Raw genomic sequence first — 26616 nt, 5'->3', positions numbered from 1 at the left:
TTTGAGGATTCATTGGCATTTGTACTTACTACTGGAAGTTCGTCAAAGATTCTCACAGCTTGCTGCACCCTTGACAGATTTGACGAGGAAGGGGGCATTCAGTTGGTCGGATACAGCGTAGCGAGCCTTTGACAAGCTCAAGGAGGTTATGAGCAGGTACCCAGTGCTTGCATTGCCAGCTTTTACGCGACCATGGAGTGTGATGCGTCAGGAGAGGGGATCGACGCAGTATTGATGTAGGGAGGTCACCCTATAGCCTTTGAGAGCCGGAAGCTCCTTCCGCATGAGAGGTTGTATTCTATATACGACAAGGAGATGCTGGCCATCATGCATGCATTGGCTAAGTACCGACAGTATTTGGTGGGGAATAGGTTTAGGGTGAGGATTGATCACAGCAACCTCAAGTTCTTTTTGGAGCAGAAGCAGTTGCAGGAGAGGCAGCAGAAGTGGATCAGTAAGATCCAAGCATATGACTTTGACATTGAGTATGTCAAGGGTAAGAACGACATGGTAGCAGATGCCCTTTCACGTAGACCAGCCACGTTGTCTCTTATGAGCTTGGATACAGACTGGATGGCTCGACTCTTAGTAGAGTACTCCAAAGACAGGTTTGCATGTGAGATTCTGGACGGACAGGTGGCAGATGATAGGGTCAGGGTGATCGATGAGATCATCTACTACAGGGATCAGATCTTCTTGACTGAGGGGTCTTAGCTCAAGAAGAAGATACTCCAGGCATCACATGATTCACCATTGGCAGGCCATTAGAGGTTTACCAAAACCTACAGGGCCATTAGAGAGAGGTTCTCCTGGAAGGGCCTCAAGGAGGACGTACTCTGGCATATCAGGGAGTGCGATGTTTGCCAGCAGAACAAGGGAGAGATGAGCCATCCCGCAGATTTATTGCAGCCGCTACCCATTCCGGAGGGGAAATGGGAGAGCATTTCGATGGACTTCATCATAGGATTGCCCACGGTACAGGGCAAGGATTGTATCTTTGTCGTCGTTGAACAACTGACAAAGTACGCGCATTTCTTTTCCATATCCGCACACTACACAGCAGCACAGGTGGCCGAGCTGTTCTTCAGGGAGATCTTTAGGCTACATGGTCTTCCTAAGACCATCTTCAGTGATAGGGACAGCTATTTTATGGGCGAGTTCTGGCAGGAGCTTTTCCGATTGGTGGGGACGGAGTTGACACCGATTACTAGTTATCACACATAGATGGATGGGCAGATAGAGATAGTTAACAAGTGGCTAGAGGGCTACTTGGGTAACTATGTCAGTGGGAAACAACGAGCATGGTTGAGGTGGCTGCATCTAGGGGAGTACTGCTACAATACTTCACATCACATGTCCAGTGGTATGTCACCATTCTATGCTTTATATGGGTATCATCCTTTATCTTTTGCTGACGTAATGTTTGGTGATAGCAAGGCTCCCAGAGCCAAGATATGGATCCAAGAGAGTCAGGATATTCTCTGAGCTCTCAAGGATAAAATGGCTACAACACCGAACTAGCAAAAGCTTTATGCCGACGGGGGTCGGGTGGAGAGATAGTTCGAGGTAGGGGACATGGTCTACCTACGGTTACATCCATACTGACAATCATCACTAAAGCAGAAGGGGGCTGAGAAGCTTAAGCCCCGCTTTTATGGGCCGTACAGGGTGATACATAGCGTTAGACAGGTTGCATATGAGTTGGAGCTGCCCCAAGGTAGCAAGATCCATAACGTTTTCCATGTATCATGCCTGAAAAAGGCATTGGGGCAGCAGGTGACAGTGACAGATGAGCTACCACCCATGGATGACGAGGGGCATTTGGTATTGCAGCCAGAGGTTATCATTGATACTAGGGAGAGGCAGCTACAGAGTAGGACGGTCCGTGAATTCTTGGTGAGGTGGAAGAATTTTCCGGATGAGGATGCCACTTGGGAGAGTGAGAAGATCTTGCAGCATACATCACTTCAGTTGCTTGAGGACAAGCAACATTTTGTCGGGGGAGACTGTAATATTCCTAATTAGCCATAGCTAATTGGAATATTCGATTTTTCCCAATTTTTGCCTTCTATAGTTATTTATAAATAAAAAAGTGAGGACGTGGACATAACTCACTTTAAGAATAAAAAGTCACTTCCTAGCAGCACAATGTTGTGACTTAAGGAGGAGCCAAGGGGGCCAAAGGGGGATGTAGAAATGGGGCCCACGCAGACACATGGAGGGACTGCACAGGAGGGAAAGAAAATCACGCAACAGGAGGTGAGCCTAGGGATTGTGAGAGGCAACGACTATAAAATATAGAGGAGCCCCCTCATTTTGGATCATTCAGTTATGTGCATTTTGAGCTAGTCGTTTCGACTTCTGAGCACGCTAGCTATTTAGCTGATCTGCAGCACTGTTTAGTGCATTGAGTGTCTCCATTCGGAGATCTCACCCTTAGCCCCGGGGGACTTCGAGTGCCTGCTCGGGCAAGTTATTTCGTTTGGTATTTCAGCAGTAGTTTTATCAGCGTTTCAGTAGCAGTTTCATCAGTAGTTTGGAGGACTGCGCAACACTTGGAGAGGGATGCAGTTCTTTTTGGTTGTAGTGCTGGATTGCGGTTTTGCAGGTGGAGTTATGCTAGGAGATTGAGCAGGGGTCTAGCTCTTGTCTCATTGGAGGATTGTTGGCAGGGTTTCAGGTAGTGTTTCAGGCAGAGTTTATAGGGGTTTTCTACAATGGTAGTGCAGGGCATTGAGGAACTGCACAAAACCCCAAGAGGGTGTTTTTCGGGGGTCGGCCATTCCAGGAAAGCTTTCTGGGTTTTTCTGGGTTTCTTGAGTAGAGCCTGAATCCATAGTTTCAGCTTTTTCCGAGGAGGGGAGCAGCCCCAAATCATCATTTGATTTCTAGCAGCAGCATCCATGCAAAGAGGCCATTCTTGTCATTCTGAGAGTATTTCTTCACTTGCCTTGTGCAAGTCGAGGTGCCATCTGTCTAATCACCTCTTGTACTCATTTTATTTCTCAGTGTAATAAAATGGCTTAGCATTTCTCGCTGCATTTCTTGTGTATCTGCTTATATTTCCGGTTTACATTGTTATATGTTGTTCCACTGTTATTTTATCACTTCTAGGTTATTATATCATTTGCACATATTTGGTTGTAGTTTTTGTTGGGGTTTGAGGAATATTCTGGGTTAGGAATATTACAGATTCAAACCAAGTAACAACCAAATATGCTCGTAATCTACATGGCTTCCCTTATTTATCACTCATCTAGAGATGGATTCTCCCCTTATGCTAGCATTAAATTCTCCTACAATTGAAACATCAAAGAATAATCTTTGGCCATGGGATCAATCCTCGCGCAAAGGGGACACATGATGGCATTAAATAGACTCTCCTCAAATGACTGCAGTTCCCACATCATCTGCGAATGAGAAGACCTTTATGTACTTAAAACAAGTTGCCCTTCTTCACAATTACTCCAAGTGTGAAGATCGTTATGCATGGAATGCAACATGGGTTGGGTATACCGAACTCCCATTTTTCCTCTCCCATCATCCATTCAATAGCGATGTGATTCCATCTGGCATCTAGTGTTTATTCTCCTTAGTTTGATTGACAGAGGGGTTGATTTGTTTGATATCCAAAATATTTTCATTTAATACCTTTAGTTACAAGATTGGCACAATTAAGTGTGCTTCATCCTGGAACACAATGACACCTTGTTCTAGTTGGGAACCCCGCTTGGCTAGGGAATATGCCTCCTCATTGAGGGGTCTGAGGACGTTATGAAGTGTGATTTCCTCAAATTTTGACGCCAACAATGTTATTTTATAGAGAATTGGAGGAAAACACGATGAATTTCCTGTTATCGCCTTAAATACTATTCTTATTACTAGCATTGAATCTTGCAAGATCCTCATTTTCTTGATTCCTTTGTCTCTGGCAATGCCTAGACCTTTTCCAAAGTTCCTAGTACTCAACTTGATTATTTGTTGTCATTCCTAGGCCCTAGGTATAGCTATATTCCTTTTGTTCTTCAGAGCAATGGCTTACCCTTCGTGCTCCTACCACCCCTTATTTTTTTAAATTAATAATAAGAATAATAATAATAAGAATAATAATTTAAAATACTAGTCCATAATGATGAGTGGAGTGTCCACCCGAAACGTCATATAGGAATAACTTCTATGTAATTCATATCTGAAAGATTCAGATAAAATTATAACTTAGTTATTTTATGATTATTTTCTATGTTGATATGTGTGTTTATTTTTAAAAAGAGTTTCAAAATATGAATTTAATTATCATTAATTATTAAGTAGATGATAGGGTTTTAACCTCCACATAAAATTCTAAAATATTCTTAAGAGAAGTCATTTTAAAAGTAGCTATGTTTTTTATCTCATTTAAATTAAATTAATTAATTAAAAAATGTCATATTAACATGAGTTACATTTTTTGGACATTTGGTATTAGTAAACTATATTATTGGCCCATAATATTGTAACAAAGCCTATTTACGGGTTTAAAATATTCATGGTAAAGTGGAGGTGAATCTCCATGGTTAAGAATCTTATTACTTGTTTTGTTAAATGTATATATGTTTAAATCATTCATTATTGTTATTTTTAATTAATAATAATATTATTAATTTAATATAAAGTTAGAATTTAGTTATTTTTATGATGTTTTTAACCTTGGAAATGTGACATGTATCACAAGGTAAATGTTTTCACCTTTATTGAATGTTTATCATCCATTTAATTTATGTGGTTGCACTAATTTTATTTTTCTTCCATGTTTTTTTTTTTTGGTAGGTAAGCATCCACGAGGGATTTGAACCAATGACCTATCGTAAGGAGTGCCTTAACAATGCACCCATTCACCGTCAATCCAAAACCCCGTGGGCTATTTTTCTTCCATGTTATTCATTTTAAATTTTGAAATATTATTGTTAGGTGAAAGCTATAGCTATAACTATATTATTAATAATATGGCATAAATTGATTTACTTAATTGCTTGAAACAAATTTCAATATTGTTGTCAAAACCATTATGTGGCATATAGGAAACATGGGACATGTTGCACTCATTATTACGGACACAATGCTTTCATTGATAGTTATGAGTGTAGGACTAAGAAATAAATAGTGAATAATTAATGAATAAATGAAGAATTCATTAAGAATTACTACTTAATTATAAGTATTTAGGGAGTTTAGATTATTAAGGTAGAAAGAGCATAAATGAGTTTATTAATAATATTATTAATTAATAATTAGGGAAATGTGTTTAAAAGAATATAATAAAGGAGTTTTAAATTTAAGGAGTTTAATATTAATTTATAAAATTATAACAAAGTAATGATAATAATATTATTAATATTATTAATAAAATTATAATAATTTTGAATTTCTCTTTGCAATAGAACCCTTAGTGTCTTTAGTCGTTGCTTTATTCTTGAAAGATTCTTTGCTTCATGACTATGTCATTTGTTGGAATCCTTCTCATTCTACTGCTCCTACTTCAAATCTGGTAAATAAGGGGAAATTTCTTTTGTCATAGGGTTTTTCCTGCGCCCAAGCTAGGGTCATTGCTCTAGATCTCCTACAATTTTTGGTCTTTGCCAAGTCATTCTTTGGTGGAACTTTCTACATTCATGTGAAATATGTTGATCTAGTATCTAAGCTCACTACTCAAATTTAAGATTGGACTAGAGCCCCTTCTAGCTTTATGTGGCTCCTTCATAGAGGTAAGCCCACTTCAGGAGGGACATTCACTCAATGATTATGGCATTGCCAAGGACTCTTTAATCTATCTCATTTCAATTTTAAATGGTGGTGCCATAGGTGGGAGTGCACCTTTTGCTTCTAAGTGTAAGTCATTTAAGGATGCCCTCAAGCCAAGGCACATTCATCCAAAACATAAAGATCGCTTAGGGCATGCCTTCATTGCGGATTAGGCAGAGGATATCCCAACTATCAAAGTGGATTGCCCTCACTCTTACGAATCTAGAATGGATTTTTTTGCAACATGTTGTTATTTTTCATTTTAATGGGTTTTGGACATCGACATCAATGCTTCAAGAATGGGTGAATCAAACTTGGATCTGAATGTAGATCTAGCTTTTTCTTCAAAGGGTTTCTTTGTGATAAAATTTAAGGATCTACAAGATTATGATCAGATTTTTGAAAAAGGATCCTGGACTTAGGACCGAGGTGAGCTTTGCATGAAGCCATGGTTTATGATGGTTTTAACCCTCTTCTATGGCATCTATCGCATGCCATTTTGGGTTAGGATCCTAAATATGCCCCTTCATCTGCTACATCCAGATATCTTAATTGAATTGAATAACTCACTTGGCCATTTCATTAAGGTAGACACAAACATGATTGAGAAGGGAATTGTTATATTTTCCCACATATGTGTTGAAATAAATCTCACTGGAGTGTTCCTAGATAAAATCCTCCTCCATTAGAAGGGTGTGATTTTTTTTGTAGTTGGTGGACTATGAAAATACAACTTTCTCTTGTAGTATTTTTCAATATCTTGGTCATCTTTAGGAAGTATACCCCTCTTCTCAAGGATGCTCTCCTACTCTAGATGCCAATAATAAGACCCAAGGATTGAAAAACCCAAAAATTTCAATGGAATCTAATAAATATACAACAAACGAGGCAGATAAACTCTTAGCACCAAAAAACATTTTCAAATAGATCGAGTCCTTCAACCTCATCTCAACCACATGAAATTTCATATCATCCTTGATACATTGGGGTCCACCCCTCGAATGGAGCTACAAGAGACACAACTATGGACTTAGCTTCATCAATAAGTGGGCACAAGCATTTCCATGAATCAGATCACTCATATAGTGATAAGGAAGTAGCTACAATTGCAAACCACCCGTAATTGGAATTGACTCAAGGAAACACAGTCATTGTACCCTCTCCATATATTCCTGACAACACCTTGGGGTGGATAGGTGTCTGCAAGAAAAAAGTAAAAAGGGATCTTCTGAAAGATCCATGATCATTCTCAGGTTCAATACCCAGGATAGAAGTAAATGTATCGGTTATGTCAATTTTTAGGGTTCTAGTCTTTGGGGTTTGGTTTTGATTGGTTTTATTAGGGACCAAACAATCCAAATCCATTAGTTTTTGTGTAATCTTAGGTTAGCTTATTTCTTTATTCTAGATCTGGTGAGTATCCTCTTGGAACTGATGAAGACAATTTCTCAGTTTGCTTGTACATAATTGATCACAAGTTAATACAATAAAGATAGGGGAGATAAGGATAGATTTAAAATAATAAAGTAAAGAGGATAGGAATATAAGGAAATTAATATTAAATAATATTATAAAAATGTAAGTAAAAGAGTAATAATAAATTAGATTTTAAATTACATTATAAACTGTTAAGGGTCAACAAAGAAATTTGTCAACAACAATATCTCAAATTGTGAAAATCGCTATATTCAAATTTCAATGTGTTGACATACACAACTCTAGTTGAAAATAGTTATACATTTGTCGCCTTTCCAAGCAAACACCACTTTTATGTTTTGGTATAGTCCTATATGCGCATAATTCGAAAAAACTAGTAGGTTCTTTTAATCCATATAAATGTGAAGTGTTATCCAACATGAATGAGTTTGTTTCTGTAGTAGTCTCTATCTACCTCCTAAAAGCTTGTTATAATCAATGCATCAATAATAAGTGTTGTCCAACTTGAATGAGTTTAGTTTTGAAACAACTTTTGTTCACCTCCTCAAATCATGTCATGATGAGTGCCACAATTGTTGGTAAGAAAGACCACATTATGATAAATGTCTCCATGATACTCTTAATTCATCTTTATCCTTATAAAAAAAATTGTTTTTTAAATAAGTAGCAATAAAATTAAATAGAATGGGAGCTTCAACTAATTTCCATTTATATTTTATAGTTGGCTAAAAACATGACCTATGAAGTTCTTCCATAGTTTGTTTAGGAAGGGAAATTATCCCATATAAATGGTTATTTGGTTAGCCTCTTAAAAGAAGTCACTACTATACTTATTTTATGCATGTGTAAGTTTCCTATGTTTAAGCGAAGAAAATTTAGGGGATCGTGTTGTTTCAATTTTTAGATGTGAAAGAAGCGTGTAGGTCGGTGAGATAATGTTCTCACAATAGATAATAGGAGATAAAATGTTAATTTTCACTCTATAAATAGGATATGGAACCACTAAATAGGTGTTGACTTTCTAGTGAGATAAACCTAAATTAGGGGAAATGGACTAAATCTATAAGGGATGTCTTTACCTATGCATATTAAACTAGGTGAAAGAAAGACATGATGAGTTTGGATATTTTGAAAGGATGATGAGAATTTCTAGTTGAATTTCTAATTTATGGAATATTTGATGTATGCTACCATTTGTTTATGAAGGAAGAAGCGACAAATAGTGGCTTTCAATAAATCCTGAAACAATATTAATGAACAAACCCTATTAACAAAGTGTGTGTGTTAATAAAGTCTTAAAATAAAATCAATGCATATGAGTGCATGCAACATGACATAGGTATTTTTATTATCATACCTATAGGTTTAGCAAAAACTATATGTGTCCATGGAGCCAAGCCTTTTGTTAGAAGAAGTAGAAGAAACAACACCCTGAGTCTTCATCTCTCAAATTGAACCATAAAACATACCTCTTTTCCTCTAAGAAAAGAACATCCATTCATGAAAGAAAAGGTAATATTAGTATCATCTACACCCAAAGTCCATGTCATGTGGCTAGAAATAGGTCTCATTTTAGTTATGGCTCTGTGTATAGTCCTAAAAATTCTATTGGTTATCTTACCTTATCTATCTCTACCACCTACACTTCTATGCCCTTTTCCTTTGATGGAATTGACTCAACCCTTACAAACTCTAAAGTGACATTTCCAACTCCTTATGAAGCACATCAATGTATTAATTATCATAGTTCGTTCTATGGTACATCTAATTATTCCCACCCATCCCTTCGTGGTGATGAGAATATGGCCATAAAGGAAAATCATAGAGGCCAATAGAGGCAAGTAGGAACTATGCCAATTTCAAAGCTACACAAAAATCCAAATCAAGAGCTAAATCAAATATCTCCATATCTCATTTGAAGAGAAAATCATGAAAATGTTGGAAGGACAACTAGTAAGTATAACCCATGGAACTATTTTGAAACAAGTTGCTATTTTAATATATAATAGTAATCTCATTTTCAAATTAGGGGAATTTTTAGGTTCAAAATGGACCACCTAAGAAAAATAAAAAAATAAAAAAATTGTAAAAAGATTAAAATAATAGATATAAATTTTAAAGGAAAAGAAAAAAATAACTATTTTTTATTATATTTTTTACTTATATCCTTACAAATTTACTCAAATTTCAATTGTGGCATTCCTTGGATGTGAAATTAGGTTTTGCATTCAAAAAATACCACTTTGCAATTTTTTCTACATGTATTTCATTGTTTTGGAATCCAATTAAAGATAGATGAAAAAAAATGTGTAGAAAAAGTGCAAAGTGGGTACTCATTGGATGTAATATCACTTTTCGAGAATAGAAGACCAACTGACTGATTTAATTATTTAATTTCATCTCTAAGGTGACATTGTGTAATTAAATTAATACAAAGTAATTATTAAGTGACATAAAATGAAATTAAAGAATAAACCTTATAAAAAGGTCACTATATTAAAAGAAGGAAAAGGACCCAAGGTTGTCAGAAGATTCATGGTATTCTGACAACTATCATAATAAAAGGAAGGTAGGGGGGTCAATTGAGGACATGAAGATTTGGTTTATTGTGTGTTGGAATTGGGAGCTCTTCTAGCTTACCGTGTGAGGGGAAAACCCTTGTATAGTTCCCAATTTTGGTGTTGAGAGACACACCCTAGCTGGTGGCGATTAGTTTTGGTGGTGAAAGATTCCACCCTAGCTAATCAAGAGGAAGAACCACTTCAGGTTCTTCAGTGGAGCTTAGTGAGATTTTGGAGTAACTATTAGAAGGCTGAAGTTGCATACATTACAAACGAAGGAGTTCAACCAAAGAAGAATTTTGAAGAAGACTGGGTTTCTCCAACTTATCCATCGCCAGTTTTGTTTTAGATGAATTTGATGTAATTCCCTCTCGGTAATAATAAATAAATAGTTGTGGTTTTTGTAGTTAAATTTGTCTATTTGTTTTAATTCTAATAAATTCTTGGCAAGAATTGTTATGCACATTTTTTCAATAATTTCAAAGAATAATTTCTGAGGAATTAAATAAAATTTGAATTAAGGGTTATTATAATGATATCAAAACTTATCTTTGTGCTAGCCTAAGGGTATGAAGAATAATATCATTGGAGCCAGAAATTCTAAGCGTGAATTGAAGGAATACAGGGGTTTAGATCTCCCAAGAGGGCTAAAATTTAGCATATACGAGGACGAATATTTGCAACCGAGTGGCAGGGCTAAAATCTGGTTGTTACATGGATTGAATCCGGGCCAAATTAGGAAGTAAGAAGTTGAAATCTTATTGAACCCCTAATTCCGATCAATAAAATCCAATTTAATTAGTAACTAGTTCGAGGGGAAATGATTGAATCTGAGGAGCCATGGCCAAATTTTATTAATTACTTGAATCCAAGATCTTTGTTCGAAGGGTCAAATGCATACATAATTTTTAGTATCTTTGTTGTGGTCAAATGTGTTAGCATCAGGTTTGCACCTTTCCCTAAAGGTCCAAAGGCTATTTTTATTAGTTCATTATGTAAAGTCATGGTTATGTAAAGGGCCTATAAAATTTCTTGTGTAAATTGTTATATAAGCTTAGGGACATGTCTAATCAATTCTTTTCACCTAACCCCAAGATTACCTAAGTTTTTCATAGAATAATTAGCCTACCACAAGCCTACAACTGGTGCTATGAAATATTTTTGTAGCGCAATGCTATGCCATATTTTCATAGCACAGCGCTATGAAATATTTTCGTAGCGCTCACCGAACATTTTAAAAGATAGGTTTTCGAGCTGCCAACCCCATCATTTCAAGTGCTTGAGCTTTTTCTCACAAATTCCTACCCCTTTCCATCCATGATGTGACAACTAGCTACATTGTAAAGCATAAGAAGGAAGTTTAAACTGAAACCCTAAATTTCCTAGTTTACCCTAAAACTGTAAATTCTAGGAAACCTAGAAATATGTTTACAGTGTGCATGAAAGCTCTAAAAGTGTTTGCAACATCCAACCAGGAGAATTCAAGACTGTAGATGGATTTGAAGTATTAGAGTTTTTGAAAATATCGGTTGATCTAGTCATGTGAAGAGGTTTATGTCAAAACCGTAGCTAACGAAACAAAGAGAGAACCTAGTAATATCCATGTTGAAGAGCATATTGAAAACCCTATAAAGGAAATATAGGTTAGGGTCTATGAGAGGATAATAAGAAGAAAACAAAACCTAATGTTGGAAGAAGAGGAGGCAAAGCATACAACAACAAAACAGAAAAGGGAAACAGAAAATGGAAACGGGGGATGAAGAAATAGAAACAGATTCTAGGGTTCATTACTTGAGAAAATGATTTATTGTTGAACGTTAGTTTTGTTGTGCTAATTTCTACTTCAGAATTAAAAACAATTACTTATCATTTTCTTCATGTGCACAGGTTTCCTTTATGGTGTTTGTGAATGAACAGGTAAATTTTGTCAAGTTTTATGTCAAATTCATGAGAAAAATAGCATGAAAGTAAAGTGTTGAACAACAACAAACAAATGTACAACAAACCATAAAAATGAACACTTAACACAGTGTTTTGATGAAGGAGTTCACCCCTCCTAGGCTACATCTCCTTGGTCCAGCTTCCATGGCTTGGGCCTCTGTATTATCTCAAAATGTAAAAAGTGTTGTTTATAATGCTCTATTGCTCCTAAAATCTACTTCAATGTGGTAAGAACATCAAAATCATCTAGGAATGCCTTTTTCTGAGCTCAATTTGGTCGAAAATTGCAAAAGTTATGGCCAAAATAGTTTCTCCTAGAAATTCTCCACTAAAATTGGAGGAACGCTAGTTAACTCCGCTAAATCTGGAGTTAGCGCCAAATATAGGGGACCGCCAAATCTTCAGCCAACTTAATCCCACATTAATTAGTGGATAAGTATGTGTTTAATTAACACTAATCTTGTATTTAGCGCTAAGCGAGTGATTATGGTTAGCATAAAATGTTGTAGTGGTCACATGGGAGATTCCTCGATGGTTAAGCTAGCATTATGGTTTGTGTTGGCCACCGGTTCTGAGTGTTTGGTCACATGGGAGGGGGTTGGCTCTCTCCTCCCCCCAACTGCCAACCATTATGAAAACAAATACAACATCAAACCATAGTCTTGGAAGAACTATTGGTGTGGTATAGTGGTAATTCGTTGGATCTGTTAGTTCCAATCTTCACAACCTGTCACCAGGGATCAACATGAGCTCTTACTATGTCTGGTTTTGTTAGATGTTTTGCACATGATGTTCAGCACAAAACATGTCACAAGTGTGTCCATCAGAAGAAGCTTGGAAAAATATTTCCAACGGTATATCACACTCCCATAACCGGCTCCCGGATTAGAAGATATGATCGAAATGAATGAGTGATTCTTGGTTATGCATGTTTTGAGGTCAATTGCTGCACACAATGAAAAGTTTAGTACAAAATCAGTTTCTGAAATAATGTTAAGGAATTTTTCAAAAGTGAAAGAGGTTTTGGTCCATCACATACCAAATAACAAAAACCTCCTTCATTTTATGCACAGCTGCTACTATGTTGGAGATATGCAGTGATATTTGGAGCCTACATTAAAACAAAGCAAAATTTTCATTTATTTTACTGTTTTAGTCATTTTATTGTGGTGCCATTTTACAACAAATGGAAAGTAATTTTGCAAAACTCAAGGAGGTTTTTGTTAACCATGAGCCATATAACAAAAACCTCTTTCATTTTATTCACAGGTGTCATGAATTGGGATATGTGACTAGATCTTTACAGCTCATTTTCATAGATTTAATTTTTTTATTGATTTTCTGTTTTAGAGATGATTTTGTGGCACAGATTTCGAGCAATTGGAAACGAATTTCCAAATTTTGAGAGAGGTTTTTCTCCAACATAACCTTATCTACAAAAACCACTTTCATTTTTGGAACAAGTGCTATGGTTTAAGAGATACGAGTTCATATTTAACACCTATTTTCAGAAATTCGGTCCAAGTTTAATGTAACTGATTCTATTTTGAAGAAAATGGTTGAGCTCAATTCCCTTGGTACAAGGATGAGAAAATGTATATATTTTATGAATTTCATAGTGTAGGAGTTGGAATTTGGCAGAAGGTTGGATTATTGTGGATGCATTGAGCACCATTGTACATCAATTCTGCAGTTTGGCAAGGAAATAAACTAGGGTTTTGCAGCATTTTGTGGGATTCTTGTCGTAATGTGCTTTAGCATTGTGTTCTTCTTTGTAATTAAGTTGATTTATGTTTATTTGTGCCATCATCTCTCTCTTTCTACATAACTAAATGAATCAAGTTTGAAAGGTGGAATTCATTGGTATTTCAGTGCTCTACCTTGGGGTTTGTTTAGTTCTATATGTTTTCTATTGCTTGAAGAGAACTCATGACACTTGCATGCCATCTCCAACTCCTCACTATTATTTAGACTCACCATTACACCCATTTCAAAGTGCTAAGACACTTGCCTGCCTCGCCCCACAAAAACCTTTGCAAATCTGTGTTCATTTCCCAGACCCAAAGCTGCTTTCCCCATCTGATCCAGCAACCAATCATTAAAATCAATCAAATTCCTCTGAGAAAGCATACCTAGCCTAAAATTATTTTTTATATCAGTCATATCAAGCATTTCTTTCCATATTTTCATTGAGATTGACAAAGAGAGAGCCCTCTCCCGACCTGGTAGGGCTAGCTACCAAGTTAAGCATGGTTTGATGTTACCCTAGACCTGCCTTTCTCAACCTAAGGTAGATTTAGGCCGCTAACATAGTGGTGACCATACTAGGGAAGAGGTGACAGATCTTCTCCAGGAAAGATCATTCAAGTTTCAAATCTGATTGCTGATGGTGGAAAACAGTCAGACACATATGAAGAAGGTTGAAACATTCACCTGGTGACTCCAACTCAATCCAGAGATTCCAGTGCTCACTGATCCATTCATGCACTAAAATAAAATGGTAGGGTATGTGGCAAATCTTTTGTTTTTTGAAGTTTTAAAAGAAGTTAGAGATCAGTTAGTGGATATTGAAATTGATGAAGTATTTTTCATTACCGTGCTTCAATGTTTGAGATCTTCGAAGTTTCCTCCTAAAGCTAAAACTGGTATCTTTGAGTTAGTTGTTGAAAAATTTTAGAAGGAGATTCAGTATTTAAATGATCAGATCCAATCATATGAATTCCGAGATCCCAAAAAGTTCTTGGAAACTCTCCCTCCTTCAAAACAAGAAACAATAGAGCTACCCGTGGATGTTTGCATTGATAGTTTGCAGTTGGAGGTCTGTGTTGAGGAGTTAGGGCAGCAAACAGAGTCTGGTTTCTTTGATCCTATTGTCACATATATGGAGTATTTTTTCAGTTTGAATGATAAGTCAGATTGTCTTTCACACAACCAAATTCAGTTTGTGCATGGATGGCTGTCAGCATTTCTAATTGTGTCCTGGTTCGAGCACTTCCAAGCAGCATCCTTGTCATAGTTATTTAATTGGTTGATCTGGCATTACAGCGTTACTTGATCTATCAATTTTGCAGCAAACTAGGTTAGATTTGTACATAAATAAGTTGCTTAAGCCAACATTTCAGTTTTCAGTACTTGTTTATGTACAGGTTGCAGTATGTATATGTTTTTGGATTGGTATGAGTTGTTTTGGGTTTGCAGTTGTTTGACCATCCATGCCCAATGGATGAGGCACTTGGTCTACTATGTTCTTGACACTTCCAAGGAGTTTCCATCCCCAATGGATTCGATGTTTGTTCCAGTCTTTGCAGCGTGTCACCAGGGATCAACATGAGCTCTTACTATGTCTGGTTTTGTTAGATGTTTTGCACATGATGTTCGGCACAAAACATGTCACAAGTGTGTCCATCATAAGAAGCTCGGAAAAATATTTCCAACAGTATATCACAATCCCGTAACCGGCCCCCGGATTAGAAGATATGATCGAAATGAATGAGTGATTCTTGGTTATGCATGTTTTGAGGTCAGTTGCTGCACACAATGACAAGTTTAGTACAAAATCAGTTTCTGAAATAATGGTAAGGAATTTTTCAAAAGTGAAAGAGGTTTTTGTCCATCACATAACAAATAACAAAAACCACCTTTATTTTATGCACAGGTGCTACTGTGTGGGAGATATGCAGTGATATTTGGAGCTTGCATTAAAACAAAGCAAAATTTTCATTTATTTTACAGTTTTAGTCATTTTAGTGCGGTGCCATTTTACAAAAGATGGGAAGTAATTTTACAAAACACAAGGAGGTTTTTGTTAACCATGATCCATATAACAAAAACCTCTTTCAGTTTATTCACGTGTCATGAATTGGGATATGTGACTAGATCTTTATAACTCATTTTCACATATTTAATTTTTTAATAATTTTTTGTTTTAGAGATGATTTTGTGGCACATATTGCGAGCAACTGGAAATGAATTTCCAAATTTTGAGAGATTTTTTTCTCCAAAATGACCTTATCTACAAAAAAAACTTTCATTTTTATAGCAGGTGCTATGGTTTAGGAGATATGAGTTCATCTTCAACACCTATTTTCAGAAATTCGGTCCAAGTTTAATGTAACTGATTCTATTTTGAAGAAAATGGTTAAGCTCAATTCCCTTGGTACAAGGATGAGAAAATGTATATATTTTATGAATTTCATAGTGTAGGGGTTGGAATTTTGCAGAAGGTTGGACTCTTATGGATGCATTAAGCACCATTGTACATCACTTCTGCAGTTTGGCAAGGAAATAAACCAGGGTTTTACAGCATTTTGTGGGATTCTTGTGGTAATGTGCTTTAGCATTGTGTTCTTCTTTGTAATTCAGTTGATTTATGTTTATGTGTGCCATCATCTCTCTCTTTCTGCATAACTAAATGAATCAAGTTTGAAAGGTGGAATTCGTTGGTATTTCAGTGCTCTACCTTAGGGTTTGTTTAGTTCTATATGTTTTCTACTGTTTGAAGAGGACTCATGACACTTGCATGCCCTCTCCAGCTCGTCACCAGTATTTAGACTCATCATTACACCCATTTCAAAGTGCTAAGACACTTGCCTACCCCACCCCACAAAAACCTCTGCAAATCTGTGTTCATTTCCCGGACTCGAAGCTGCCTTCCCCATCTAATCTAGCAACCAACCATTAAAATCAATCAAATTCCTCTGAGCAAGCATACCTAGCCTAAAATTAGTTTTTATATCAGTCATCTCAAGCATTTATTGCCATATTTTCATTGAGATTGACAAGGAGAGAGCCCTCTCCCGACCTAGTAGGGCTAGCTACTAGGTTAAGCATGGTTTGATGTTACCCTAGACCTGCCTTTCTTAGCCTGAGGTAGATTTAGGCTGCTAATAGGATTTGTGCAAGTGAGTTCGTGGGTTCGACTCCGCCGACCTGCCCATAAATTTTTCTAAAGCGCACTGATGCCAGTCCTTTGGGGAGGGACACGTGGCAACCTTTGGGCTTGCCACATGTCCCCTCTTCATTGGTCCTTCCTCCACCAATAAGAAACAATAAACTCACCACACTGCATACAAACCACAACACGCCACTTGGCAAGATCCCATTAGCCATTGACCAACCTTGACCTGCCCAGCCACCTACCACATCAGCAGTACAGACTGCTGACTATGTAGTGACTGTACCTTTTTTTTTTAATTCCTTTATTTGGTAAAGAGGATAGAACACAATATCTTCCTCAAACGAGCTCTGCTTTGAGTGAAATGAGTTGCGCTGGGATCGTATCACTGAGACGGACATGTTCATTCAAGTTTTGAGCAATTCTGAGCACTTTGATTTTTGAGTTAAATATTGATCACCTGATCATTCTTCCCCATTGGTATCTTTTGGTCCCCAAAAGATACTATAAATTGTTCAATAAGTGATGGTACAACTCCCTCACCTTCTCAATCTATAACCATTTGGCCTTAGAAGGATTTTTCCCCTTCAGTCCCACTCGAAGATATTCGACATTCCCTCTCTTTGAAGCTTTGGTTCTTCTGTCAAGTGTGAGATCTTGCTAAAGTTCATCAAGATATTCTCGAGATAAATAATCTGTTGATGGCATTGGAACATTCTCTCTTTGATCATCAATCAAAGGAGGCTCAAACAATCTCAAATTCTTAACATTAACAACAGAGTATATTTGCATATAAGGAGGCAAATCTAGCTTAAACGCATTGTTACCAATCTTTTCCAAAATTTTAAAAGGACCATAATAGATTGGCTTTAGATTTTTACCTTCCCCTTGAAGTATCTCTTTGCTAATATATAACCAAACTTCATCTCCAACTTGAAATTTATGATCGACACAGTGTTTTTCATGCCTTGCCTTATAGTTGCTTTCACTTTTTTCTAGTTGCTCTTGCATTGTGTGATGTATCAATTGAATTTGCTCAATGAACTTCCTTGCCTTATCAATTTCATTGTGACCATCGATGGCGACATATTTCTCAAAGATGAAGTCTAATGGCGATCTTGGAAAGTACCCAAAACATGCCTCAAATTGCGATGTGTTTGTGGAAGAATGCTTTGCCCTGTTGTATGCATGATGTATGTAATGCAACTGTTCATCCCACAACATGGGATGTTTGTTGGAATATCCTCTAAGAAGATGAATGATTGTCCTGTTGACCACCTCGGTTTTTCCATATGTTTGAGGATGAAAGGTTGTACTCTTCTTCAACTTAGTGTCCATCATATCCCACAAATTTGACCAAAAATTCCCAACAAATCAAGAATCTCGATCACTTATAATGGAAGTAGGAAGACCAAAATGAACCCAAATATTTTGAAAGAAAAGGTGAGTTGTTTGTTCAGTTGTAATTTTCTTTTAACATGGTGTTAGAATACAAATCTTGTTGAACCTGTCTACAACTACATACAAGTAATCATGACCTTTCCTTGACAATGGAAGACCTCCTACAAAATCCATTGAGATACTCTCCCATGGACGTGAAGGTACTGGAAGTGGAGTGTACAATCCTAGTTTCCTATTGCTAGGCTTACTTTTTGCACACAAAGAACATCCTCTAATGAAATGATATACATTATCAAACATGCATGGCCAATAAAAATACCTTTGGAGATTCGTTATTGTCTTACCTACATGAAAGTGTTCGGAAATAAATGAAGTGTGCGCCTCCCTCATGATATTGTTTCTTTCTCCCTATGGAATACATAACTTTCCCAAGTGATACAACAAACTATTATATACATGGTAATATAACTCTTCAATTTGGTTTCCTTGCCTTAAGCTTGCATACACATTTTGAAAGTCATTATCATATGCGTATTTCTCAATGTAAATTTCATGTAAAACAGAATTTTTCTTGAGTATAATAGATGTATTTATAATAGGCCTAGAAAGCAAATCAACTACCTTATTGTAGATTCCCTTTTTGTACTTGATAACCAAATGAAATTGTTGTAGAAAACCCATCCATCTGAAGTGTTGTGATTTCTGCAACTTTGAGTGTGACTGTAAGTACTGCAATGGTTGATGGTCAATATGGATAATGGTCTCCTTCCCAATCAATTAGTGTTTCCATTTTTTAACACTTTGTACCAATGCATAAAGTTATATGTCATAAGTGGGATAGTTATTCACAGCACCATTAAAAATTTCAGACTGAAATCAAATGGGCTTACCATGTTGCATAAGAACTGCTCCCATGGCGTAATCACTAGCATCCGTTTGAATCTCAAATGGCTATCTAAGATCCGGAAGAGCCAATATCGGTGTTGAACTGATCTTTTGTTTTAAAGCATCAAATTCTTTCTGTTGTACATCTCCCCAATGGAATACTTTCTTGACACTAGTCAATGCATGTAGTGGAGTTGCAATGTAAGAAAAATTAGCAACAAATTTCCTCCAATATTGTGCTACCCCAAGAAAGCTTCTTACCTCTATAACTGTATTGGGCTTGGGCCAATTCACAATGACCTCAACCTTAGAGGGGTCTATCTTCAGCTCACCTCCTCCGACAATGTGTCCTAAATACACTAAAAAAGTCTTGCCAAATTCACACTTTGACATCTTTAAAAACAATTGTTCTTTTCTCAAGACATCAAGTACTTTGTTCACATGCATGACATGTTCATCTATGGATTTGCTGAATGTGAGAATATAATCTAAGTAAACAATGACAAAATCATCTAGAAATGGTCTCAATACATCATTCATAACTCTCATGAAAGTAGTTGGAGCATTTGTAAGACTGAAAGGCATAACAAGCCACTCAAACAATCCTTTTTTAGTTTTAAATGAAATTTTCCAAATGTCCTCTTCACCTATTCTAACTTGATGATAACCACTTCGTTAGTCTGACTTAGTGAAATACTTTGCATACCTCAATTGATCAAGCAAATCATCAATTCTTGGGAGTGGATAATGATTCTTTACCATTATTTTATTCAGTGCACGAAAATCCACACACATATGCCAAGTCTCGTCCTTCTTTGGCACCAAGACAATCAGAGAACCACATGGAGAAGTAGATGGGTGTATGATACCTTTGTTTAGCAATTCCTGAATTTTCTTCTTTATTTCCATGCTCTCCGTGATCAACATGCGATACATGCCAATGTTTGGAAGTTGAAGATCCTGTTGTAGTTGTATCTCATGTTGAATTCCCCTCTTGGGAGGTAACCCCTTTGGTTCCTGAAACATCTCGCCATGCTTGTTTACCACATCAAACAAATCAGATTTTAACTTATCATCACAACCCTCAAAAGATTGATAATCAATATCATTCTTTTTCTTGATCATGAGAAGCACAAAATTTTTACTTGCATTTACTAGTCTCTTCATTTGCCCTGCATTAACCAAAGAAATGTTTAACTTTTTGCAAAGGGCTCTCACAATATATTCCACTCCATCCTTGAGAAATATATTTTCGTTCTCATGGCGATAAAATACCGCTTTCCTATAATACAAATATGGGCTTCCCAAAATTGTTCCTGAGATGTTAAGTGGAACTACATCTAACTCAACTTCATCAATGAATTTTTCAGCAATGGCAAACCTGAATAAGAATTTCCTTGTAACCTGTAAATTCGCATTATTGACTATCCAACCCAAGGGATATGGCTGATCCGGGTGGATATTGGTGGCCACCTGCCAAGTCCACCTGGACCCCCACCATTGTTTCTCTCAGCATTTTCAGTTTCCTTAATTGTAGCACAACTTACTATTTTTAGCAATTTTTCGAGTCCTGAACTTCCGGAGTCGTTTTGAGGCCCTAAACGACATTTTTTGGGAAATCTGGGGCAACATGGGTCCATGGATTGATGTTGCCTCCCAAAGTGGCAGTGCTCGGATAGATCTTTCTAACGAGCTATTGTACGCGTCAAACGGAGATCGTATGCCAAAGTTACGACCCGGGGAAGTTGGTGTACCAATTTACCCAAACGGGGCCCACAGTTTGGCGTTTCATCTTCTAGGGTTAGGTTTTGGAATGTTAAGGGTTTTCCATTGTTTCTCAATAATAAATAGGCCTTCGAGCCTCATTGTAACACAGTTCAGAGGCATGTAGCCACCACATCTCTCCTCAGAGATAAGCTACCATCGCCCTAGCTAGTTTATTTCCATTATCGTTTGTAAGCATATTTTAGTATTTTACATTAATGAAATGAAGTATTATTTCCACTGCATATCTGTGTTTATGGTTATCTCTGTAATTTGTTGCTTTCCTGTTTAAGTCCGGATCAATGGCTTATGATGAGGTACATTTTCAAGGTTAAGATTTTTTTATCAAGTCTTACGAAATTAATTTTGACTGTGACCCACTATCAAATAATGCATCAATCTTTGTATGATTTGAAATCACCCTTACATGGAACAACTCTATCCTTGATTATTTGTTTTGAGTGTTGTTGTGACTATGTGAGAAACTAGTCCTTGTAGTAGCTTATTTTCCTTTTATGATCATGGTTGAAATATTGGTCTCATCACCAGAATCAGATCCAATATCTTGTTGTGTGGTAGCGGTCGTCTTTTGTTTCCCCTTTTTGTTTGGTTTTTTAGGCCTTAGTTCGGGATGTAGTTTCCAAAAGTGGGTTTCATCATGCCCCGCTTTGGAACAATGTTGGCATACAATTTTCTCCCCTTCTTTCTTACACTTGCATTCTTTTCTCCTTTCCATTTTCCACCCTTCTCTTTCTCCTTACCCTTATATGGCTTCTTCTTACTACCCTCTTCCTGAATGTTCTTTCCTCTTACTTAAATGTGAGTGGCTTGCACACATACCTCAACTAAATTGCTTGGGTTGAACATAAGGGTAGTATGTTTTAAGTAGGAATGTAAACCCCCAATATATTTCAAAAGACTATCTTGGGAATTCAAGTTTACTCCTAACAACAAAACCATTTTTCTAAACTCCTTGGTATAGTCTTGAACTGTTTGGCCCATTAGTTGCCTAAAATTTTTCCAAATCATAATGGATTTTTGCATATAGGCTAAAGGATAAAACTACCTTTTAATTGAAGAAACAAATTCAACCCAGGAAATGGATATCTTACCATGAATTCACATTTCCTCTTGAGTATTTACTTCCCACCAAACTAGTGTTGCTCCTTCCTCAATGAAGCTAATTAGATTTTTATGTCATCTTCTTGAAGGTTCTGAATTCTACAATAAACCTCCAATTGTCTAACTTTTTTGCATTCACCTCACCATTGTACATAGGAAGTTCAAACTTAATGTCCAATTTGAGTAAGGGAATTTTTTCTTTTGGAGTTTTTGAATGAGTATGAACAATTTTTGTGGTGGAAGTGGAGGATGATGTTGTTTGTGATGACGAGGATGATGAAGATGGTGGAGATGGTGGAGATGGAGGAGGCTTTCCTCCATTACCATTTGAATCCTTCTTTTCATCTTTTTAATCTTCTAAGCTTCCCTCTCCATGTGGGGACTTAGAACTCTCTCCAGCTATTCTAGTATTCCTCTCTTCAAAGAGGACTCTAACCATGTCAGTTAATTCATAGCCATCTTTCTGTAATGCTTCCTCTTTTGAAAGACCTTCAGTCTCTTATGCTCCAGACATGATGGCTTTGGATTCAAGCTCAGATTTTGGTACTGCTTGTACCTCCTCAATCTCAATTGAAGGTAAAACTTGAGGTGCTTCAAGTGCAGTTTGGATTGAAACTTTGGGTTGATATTGTGGCCTTGTGGCTCTCCTTCTTCTGGGCATTACCTCGAGATTTGCAACCAATAGTTTTCTTCTCCTCTCTGCAACTTTAACCTTGTAAGCATCACAAATTTGCAACCATTAAAACCCTACTTGCATGAAACTCAAGAAATCAAGCAAATAACCTTTGCTCTGATACCAACTTGAACTGTTGTTGACTGTTAGTTTTGCTATGCTAATTTTAACTTCAGAATTAAAAAAAATTGCTTATCATTTGCTTCATGTGCATAGGTTTCCTTTATGGTGTTTGTGAATGAACAAGTAAATTTTGGCAAATTTTATGTTAAATTCATGAGAAAAATAGCATGAAAGTAAAGTGTTGAACATCAACAAGCAAATGTATAGCAAACCATCAAAATGAACACTTAACATAGTGTTTTGATGAAAGAGTTCACCCCTCCTGGGCTACATCTCCTTGGTCCAACTTCCATGGCTTGGGCCTCTGTATTAGTTCAAAATAGAAAAAGTGTTGTTTACAACGCTCTATTGCTCTTGAAACCTACTACAATGTGCTCATAACATCAAAGTCATCTAGGAATTCCTTTTCTTCAGCTCAATTTGGTTGAAAATTGCAAAAGTTATGGCCAAATAGTTTCTCCTAGGAATTTTCCACTAAAACTAGAGGAACTCCAGTTAACTCAGCTAAATATGGAGTTAGCGCCAAATTTAGGGGACCGCCAAATATTCTGCCAACTTAATCCCACATTAATTAGTGGATAAGTATGTGTTTAATTAACACTAATCTTGCAGTTAGTACTAAGTGCACGATTATGGTTAGCATAAAATGTTGTAGTGGTCACATGGGAGATTCCCCGATGATTAAGCTAGTGATTATGGTTTGTGCTGGCCGTCAGTTCTGAGTGTTTGGTCACATGGGAGGGATCTGGCCCACGGGGTTGGCTCCCTCCTCCCCACAACCGCCAACAATTATGAAAACAAATACAACATCAAACCATAGTCTTGTAAGAACTATTGGTGTGGTATAATGGTAAGTCGTTGGATCTGTGTAGGAGAGGTTGCGGGTTCGACTCCACTAACCTGCCCATAAATTTTGCCAAAGCGCACCTATGCTAGTCCTTTGGGGAGGGACACGTGACAGCCTTCGGGCTTGCCACATGTCCCCTCTTCATTGGTCCATCCTCCACCAATAAGAAACTACCAACTCACCACACTGTAGACCAACCACAATACGCCACTTGGTGAGATTCCATTAGCCATTTACCAACCTTGACCTAACCAGTCACCTACCACGTCAGTAATATAGACTGCTGACTATGCAGGGACTGTACCTTTTTTTTAAAATTCCTATGTTTCAAAAAGCAGACAGAACGCAATATCTTCCTCATACGAGCTCTGTTTTGAGTGAAACGAGTTGCGTTGGGATTGTATTTTGAGCTAAATACTGATCACCTGATCGGAAAACCTCACATTACAGATGCCAACAAGACAGGATAGGATTCAAAGTTAAATTCAATCCTAGTCTAAAAGAGCCAATAGTCATTGCTGAAGAGGAAGATGTAGTACCTTCTAGAGGTGAGAAGAAAGTTGCAAAAACAGGAAAACAGAATCTGAGAAAGAAAGAAACGACAAACCCTAAAAGTTAGAAAATACATTAAAAAAAGTGGAAAAAGGGTTACAAGCTAAAAAATAAACCAAGACAAGTTGAGCATGCTTGCTCAAGTTGCTGAAGACATGGAAGAATAAAAAAAACTACATTTTTGGTGAAGCAGTACTTTGAGCTATGAATAGGGGAGTTTATTTTGTTGTAAAAGCCCTAATTTTAACTAATATATTTCATGAAGTGTTTTTATAGTCTATCCAACATACTCCAAGGCCATATCTTGATTTTCACCAATGGTAATTGCAGTGAACTAAAGGAGTTAAAATGCATTTTTGATCTTTTTCTAAAAGCAACTGGAATGCAGATTAATTCTGGGAAATCACAAGCTTGTATGGCAGATTTTGAAAGAAGGGAAAGAAATCAAATGGCTGATCTATTTCCTTTCCCTAGTCAACCTCTGGAAGTTCCCTTCAAATATCTGGGTTTTTGGTTAAAGCCTGCTGCATACAAAAAAGAAGATTGGAACTGGCTCATAGCAAAGATAGAATCCAGAATATCACACTGGAGCTTTAGATGGCTGTCCAGAGCTGGTAGGTTGACCCTTATTAAATCAGTCTTGTTAGCCATCCCAGTTTACTGGGCCGCACTAACCTGGATTCCTAAAGGAGTAATGGAGAAAATCAGAAGAATCTGTTGCAGATTCCTATGGGCAGGAACAAAGGAATCCTCGGGTTTACCCTGGGTGGCTTGGGATAAAGTGGCAAGACCAAAAGAATGGGGAGGGTGGGGGATAAAAAGACTCCCTGAGTTCAGCAATTCATTAGCAGCAAAATCAAGATGGAGGCTAATAACCATGGAAAACCTGTGGACAAGGGTAGTGAAAAGGAAGTACATTGACCCAATGCCTTTGGAAGAATGGATCCGGAGTCAAAATAAGAAGGTAAAAAATTCTTCAGCAATCTGGAAGGCCACGGTGGATGCCTTCTCAGTGATCGAGCAAGGTTTAGCATGGAAAGTGGGAGATGGTAGACAGATCAGGATTGGTAGAGACCCATGGGTTGGATGCAATGAAGCTTTTGCTTTATCCCCAGGGCTTCTTCGACACCTTGATTCTAAAGGTATTATATCATTAAATCAGGTGGAAAGAGTTGGACAGTCTACTATCTGGGGACAGGCTTGGAAGGATGATGAAGAATTAGGGTTAAATGTAAGATGGAAGAATGAATGGGAGGGGTTCATCAAAGAACTACAACGATCCAATGTCAGGATAAAAGATGAACCTGATTGCTTGATGTGGGCACAAAGCAAATCTGGGGGGTACACCCCAAAAGATGGATATTGTTTTCTAATGGGAAAGAAAGGATGGGGAGCTCCGGAATGGTGGGCCAAAGATATATGGAAACTCAAATGCCCTGCCAAGTCCAGGCTCTTTCTCTGGTGCATTTTAAAAAGGAAGGTCCCAACATGGGAAACATTGCAGACAAGGTTTTTAGCTGGGCCAGGGCGATGCCCTTTGTGCAAATCTGATGAGGAAACCATCAATCATCTTTTCACCACCTGTGTTTTCTCAAGGAAGATATGGGAGGAGGTCACTGGTTTTCTCAAGGTTAAAGCTCAGTGGGGGCAAGACCCCTTGGATGCTGCTTGGAGGAAATGGTGGCAAACCTATCCGGAAGGGAATTTGAGGAACCTGCCCCTTATTTTCTGCTGGGGTGTATGGCTTGCTAGAAACAAGAGTCTGTTCCAAGATAAGGATACACCTTCTTCTGTTATTGCCACTAATATCACAGCCATATATTCTGCCTTGCCTCCACCTGAGGACAAAAAATCTAAAACAAAACAAAGACATATCAATATTCAGGAGGGCATTCCTTGTGGCTTCTTTGATGGGGCTTCCCAAAACAACAGGGCTGGAGTAAGCCTGTGCATACACATAAATTCGGAACATTCTTTAAAAGCTTCTGTCGGGTTGGGTACAGGCAAAAATAACTATGCTGAACTATCGGCCTTACGATACCTTTTATGCTGGCTCCATCACAGAAACATCAACTCTATACAGATTTATGGGGATTCACTAAATGTCATAAACTGGGTCAATGGAATTGCATCTTGTCAAAATCAGATTTTGAAGACAATTGTAGAAGAAATTTACTATCTGAAGACATTTTTTAACAGGTTTTCAATATGCCATATCTACAGGGATAGGAATGAGGAAGCAGATCAGCTATCTAAGGCTGGTCTTCAACAGGATCCGGGCAGCTGGGCAATAGAAGAGACCAGACAGGGGCAGTCTTACAGAACAGATCAGCCTCCATATGCTCAGCATTTTTGACCACAGTTTTTTTTTCTCCTTTTTTGACAGCACTTTTCTCAGATATATTTCTACAGTTTAGGTTTTGTATATAATTTCCTCACTAGTCTTTTTATCCAGCTTATAGATTACAGCTTACAGACTCTTATTATTATTTTTGTTATATTTCCACATGGTTTCAGACATATTATTTTGGTTGTATGGGGTTGTTTATCCTTCGTCGAAGGAGGCCCCAGGTTTCATTATGTTATTTTGAGTTGTGACTATGCATCCTCCCGGGAGGAAGACTATAACAGGTTCTTA

General features: G+C 37.4%; 1 protein-coding gene across 1 annotated transcript in view; it reads left to right on the top strand.

Moving 5' to 3' along the window:
- The window catches only part of LOC149223414 (uncharacterized), a 33434-nt gene extending 7100 nt beyond the window's left edge, over nucleotides 1-26334 (top strand). The window contains exon 5 of the mRNA XM_089387904.1: nucleotides 24367-26334. Coding sequence (XP_089244030.1) covers nucleotides 24367-26334 — 1968 coding nt within the window. The remainder of the gene's footprint in view (nucleotides 1-24366) is intronic.
- Nucleotides 26335-26616: the final 282 nt, after the last annotated feature.

Source organism: Pinus tabuliformis, chromosome Q, assembly GCF_031772625.1.
Source record: "Pinus tabuliformis cultivar Carrire ecotype Pingquan chromosome Q, CPIR1, whole genome shotgun sequence".
In the NCBI taxonomy this organism is placed as follows: Eukaryota; Viridiplantae; Streptophyta; class Pinopsida; order Pinales; family Pinaceae; genus Pinus; species Pinus tabuliformis.
The sequence above is the reverse complement of the archived record's forward strand: the minus strand, read 5'-3'. Positions and strand labels throughout refer to the sequence as shown.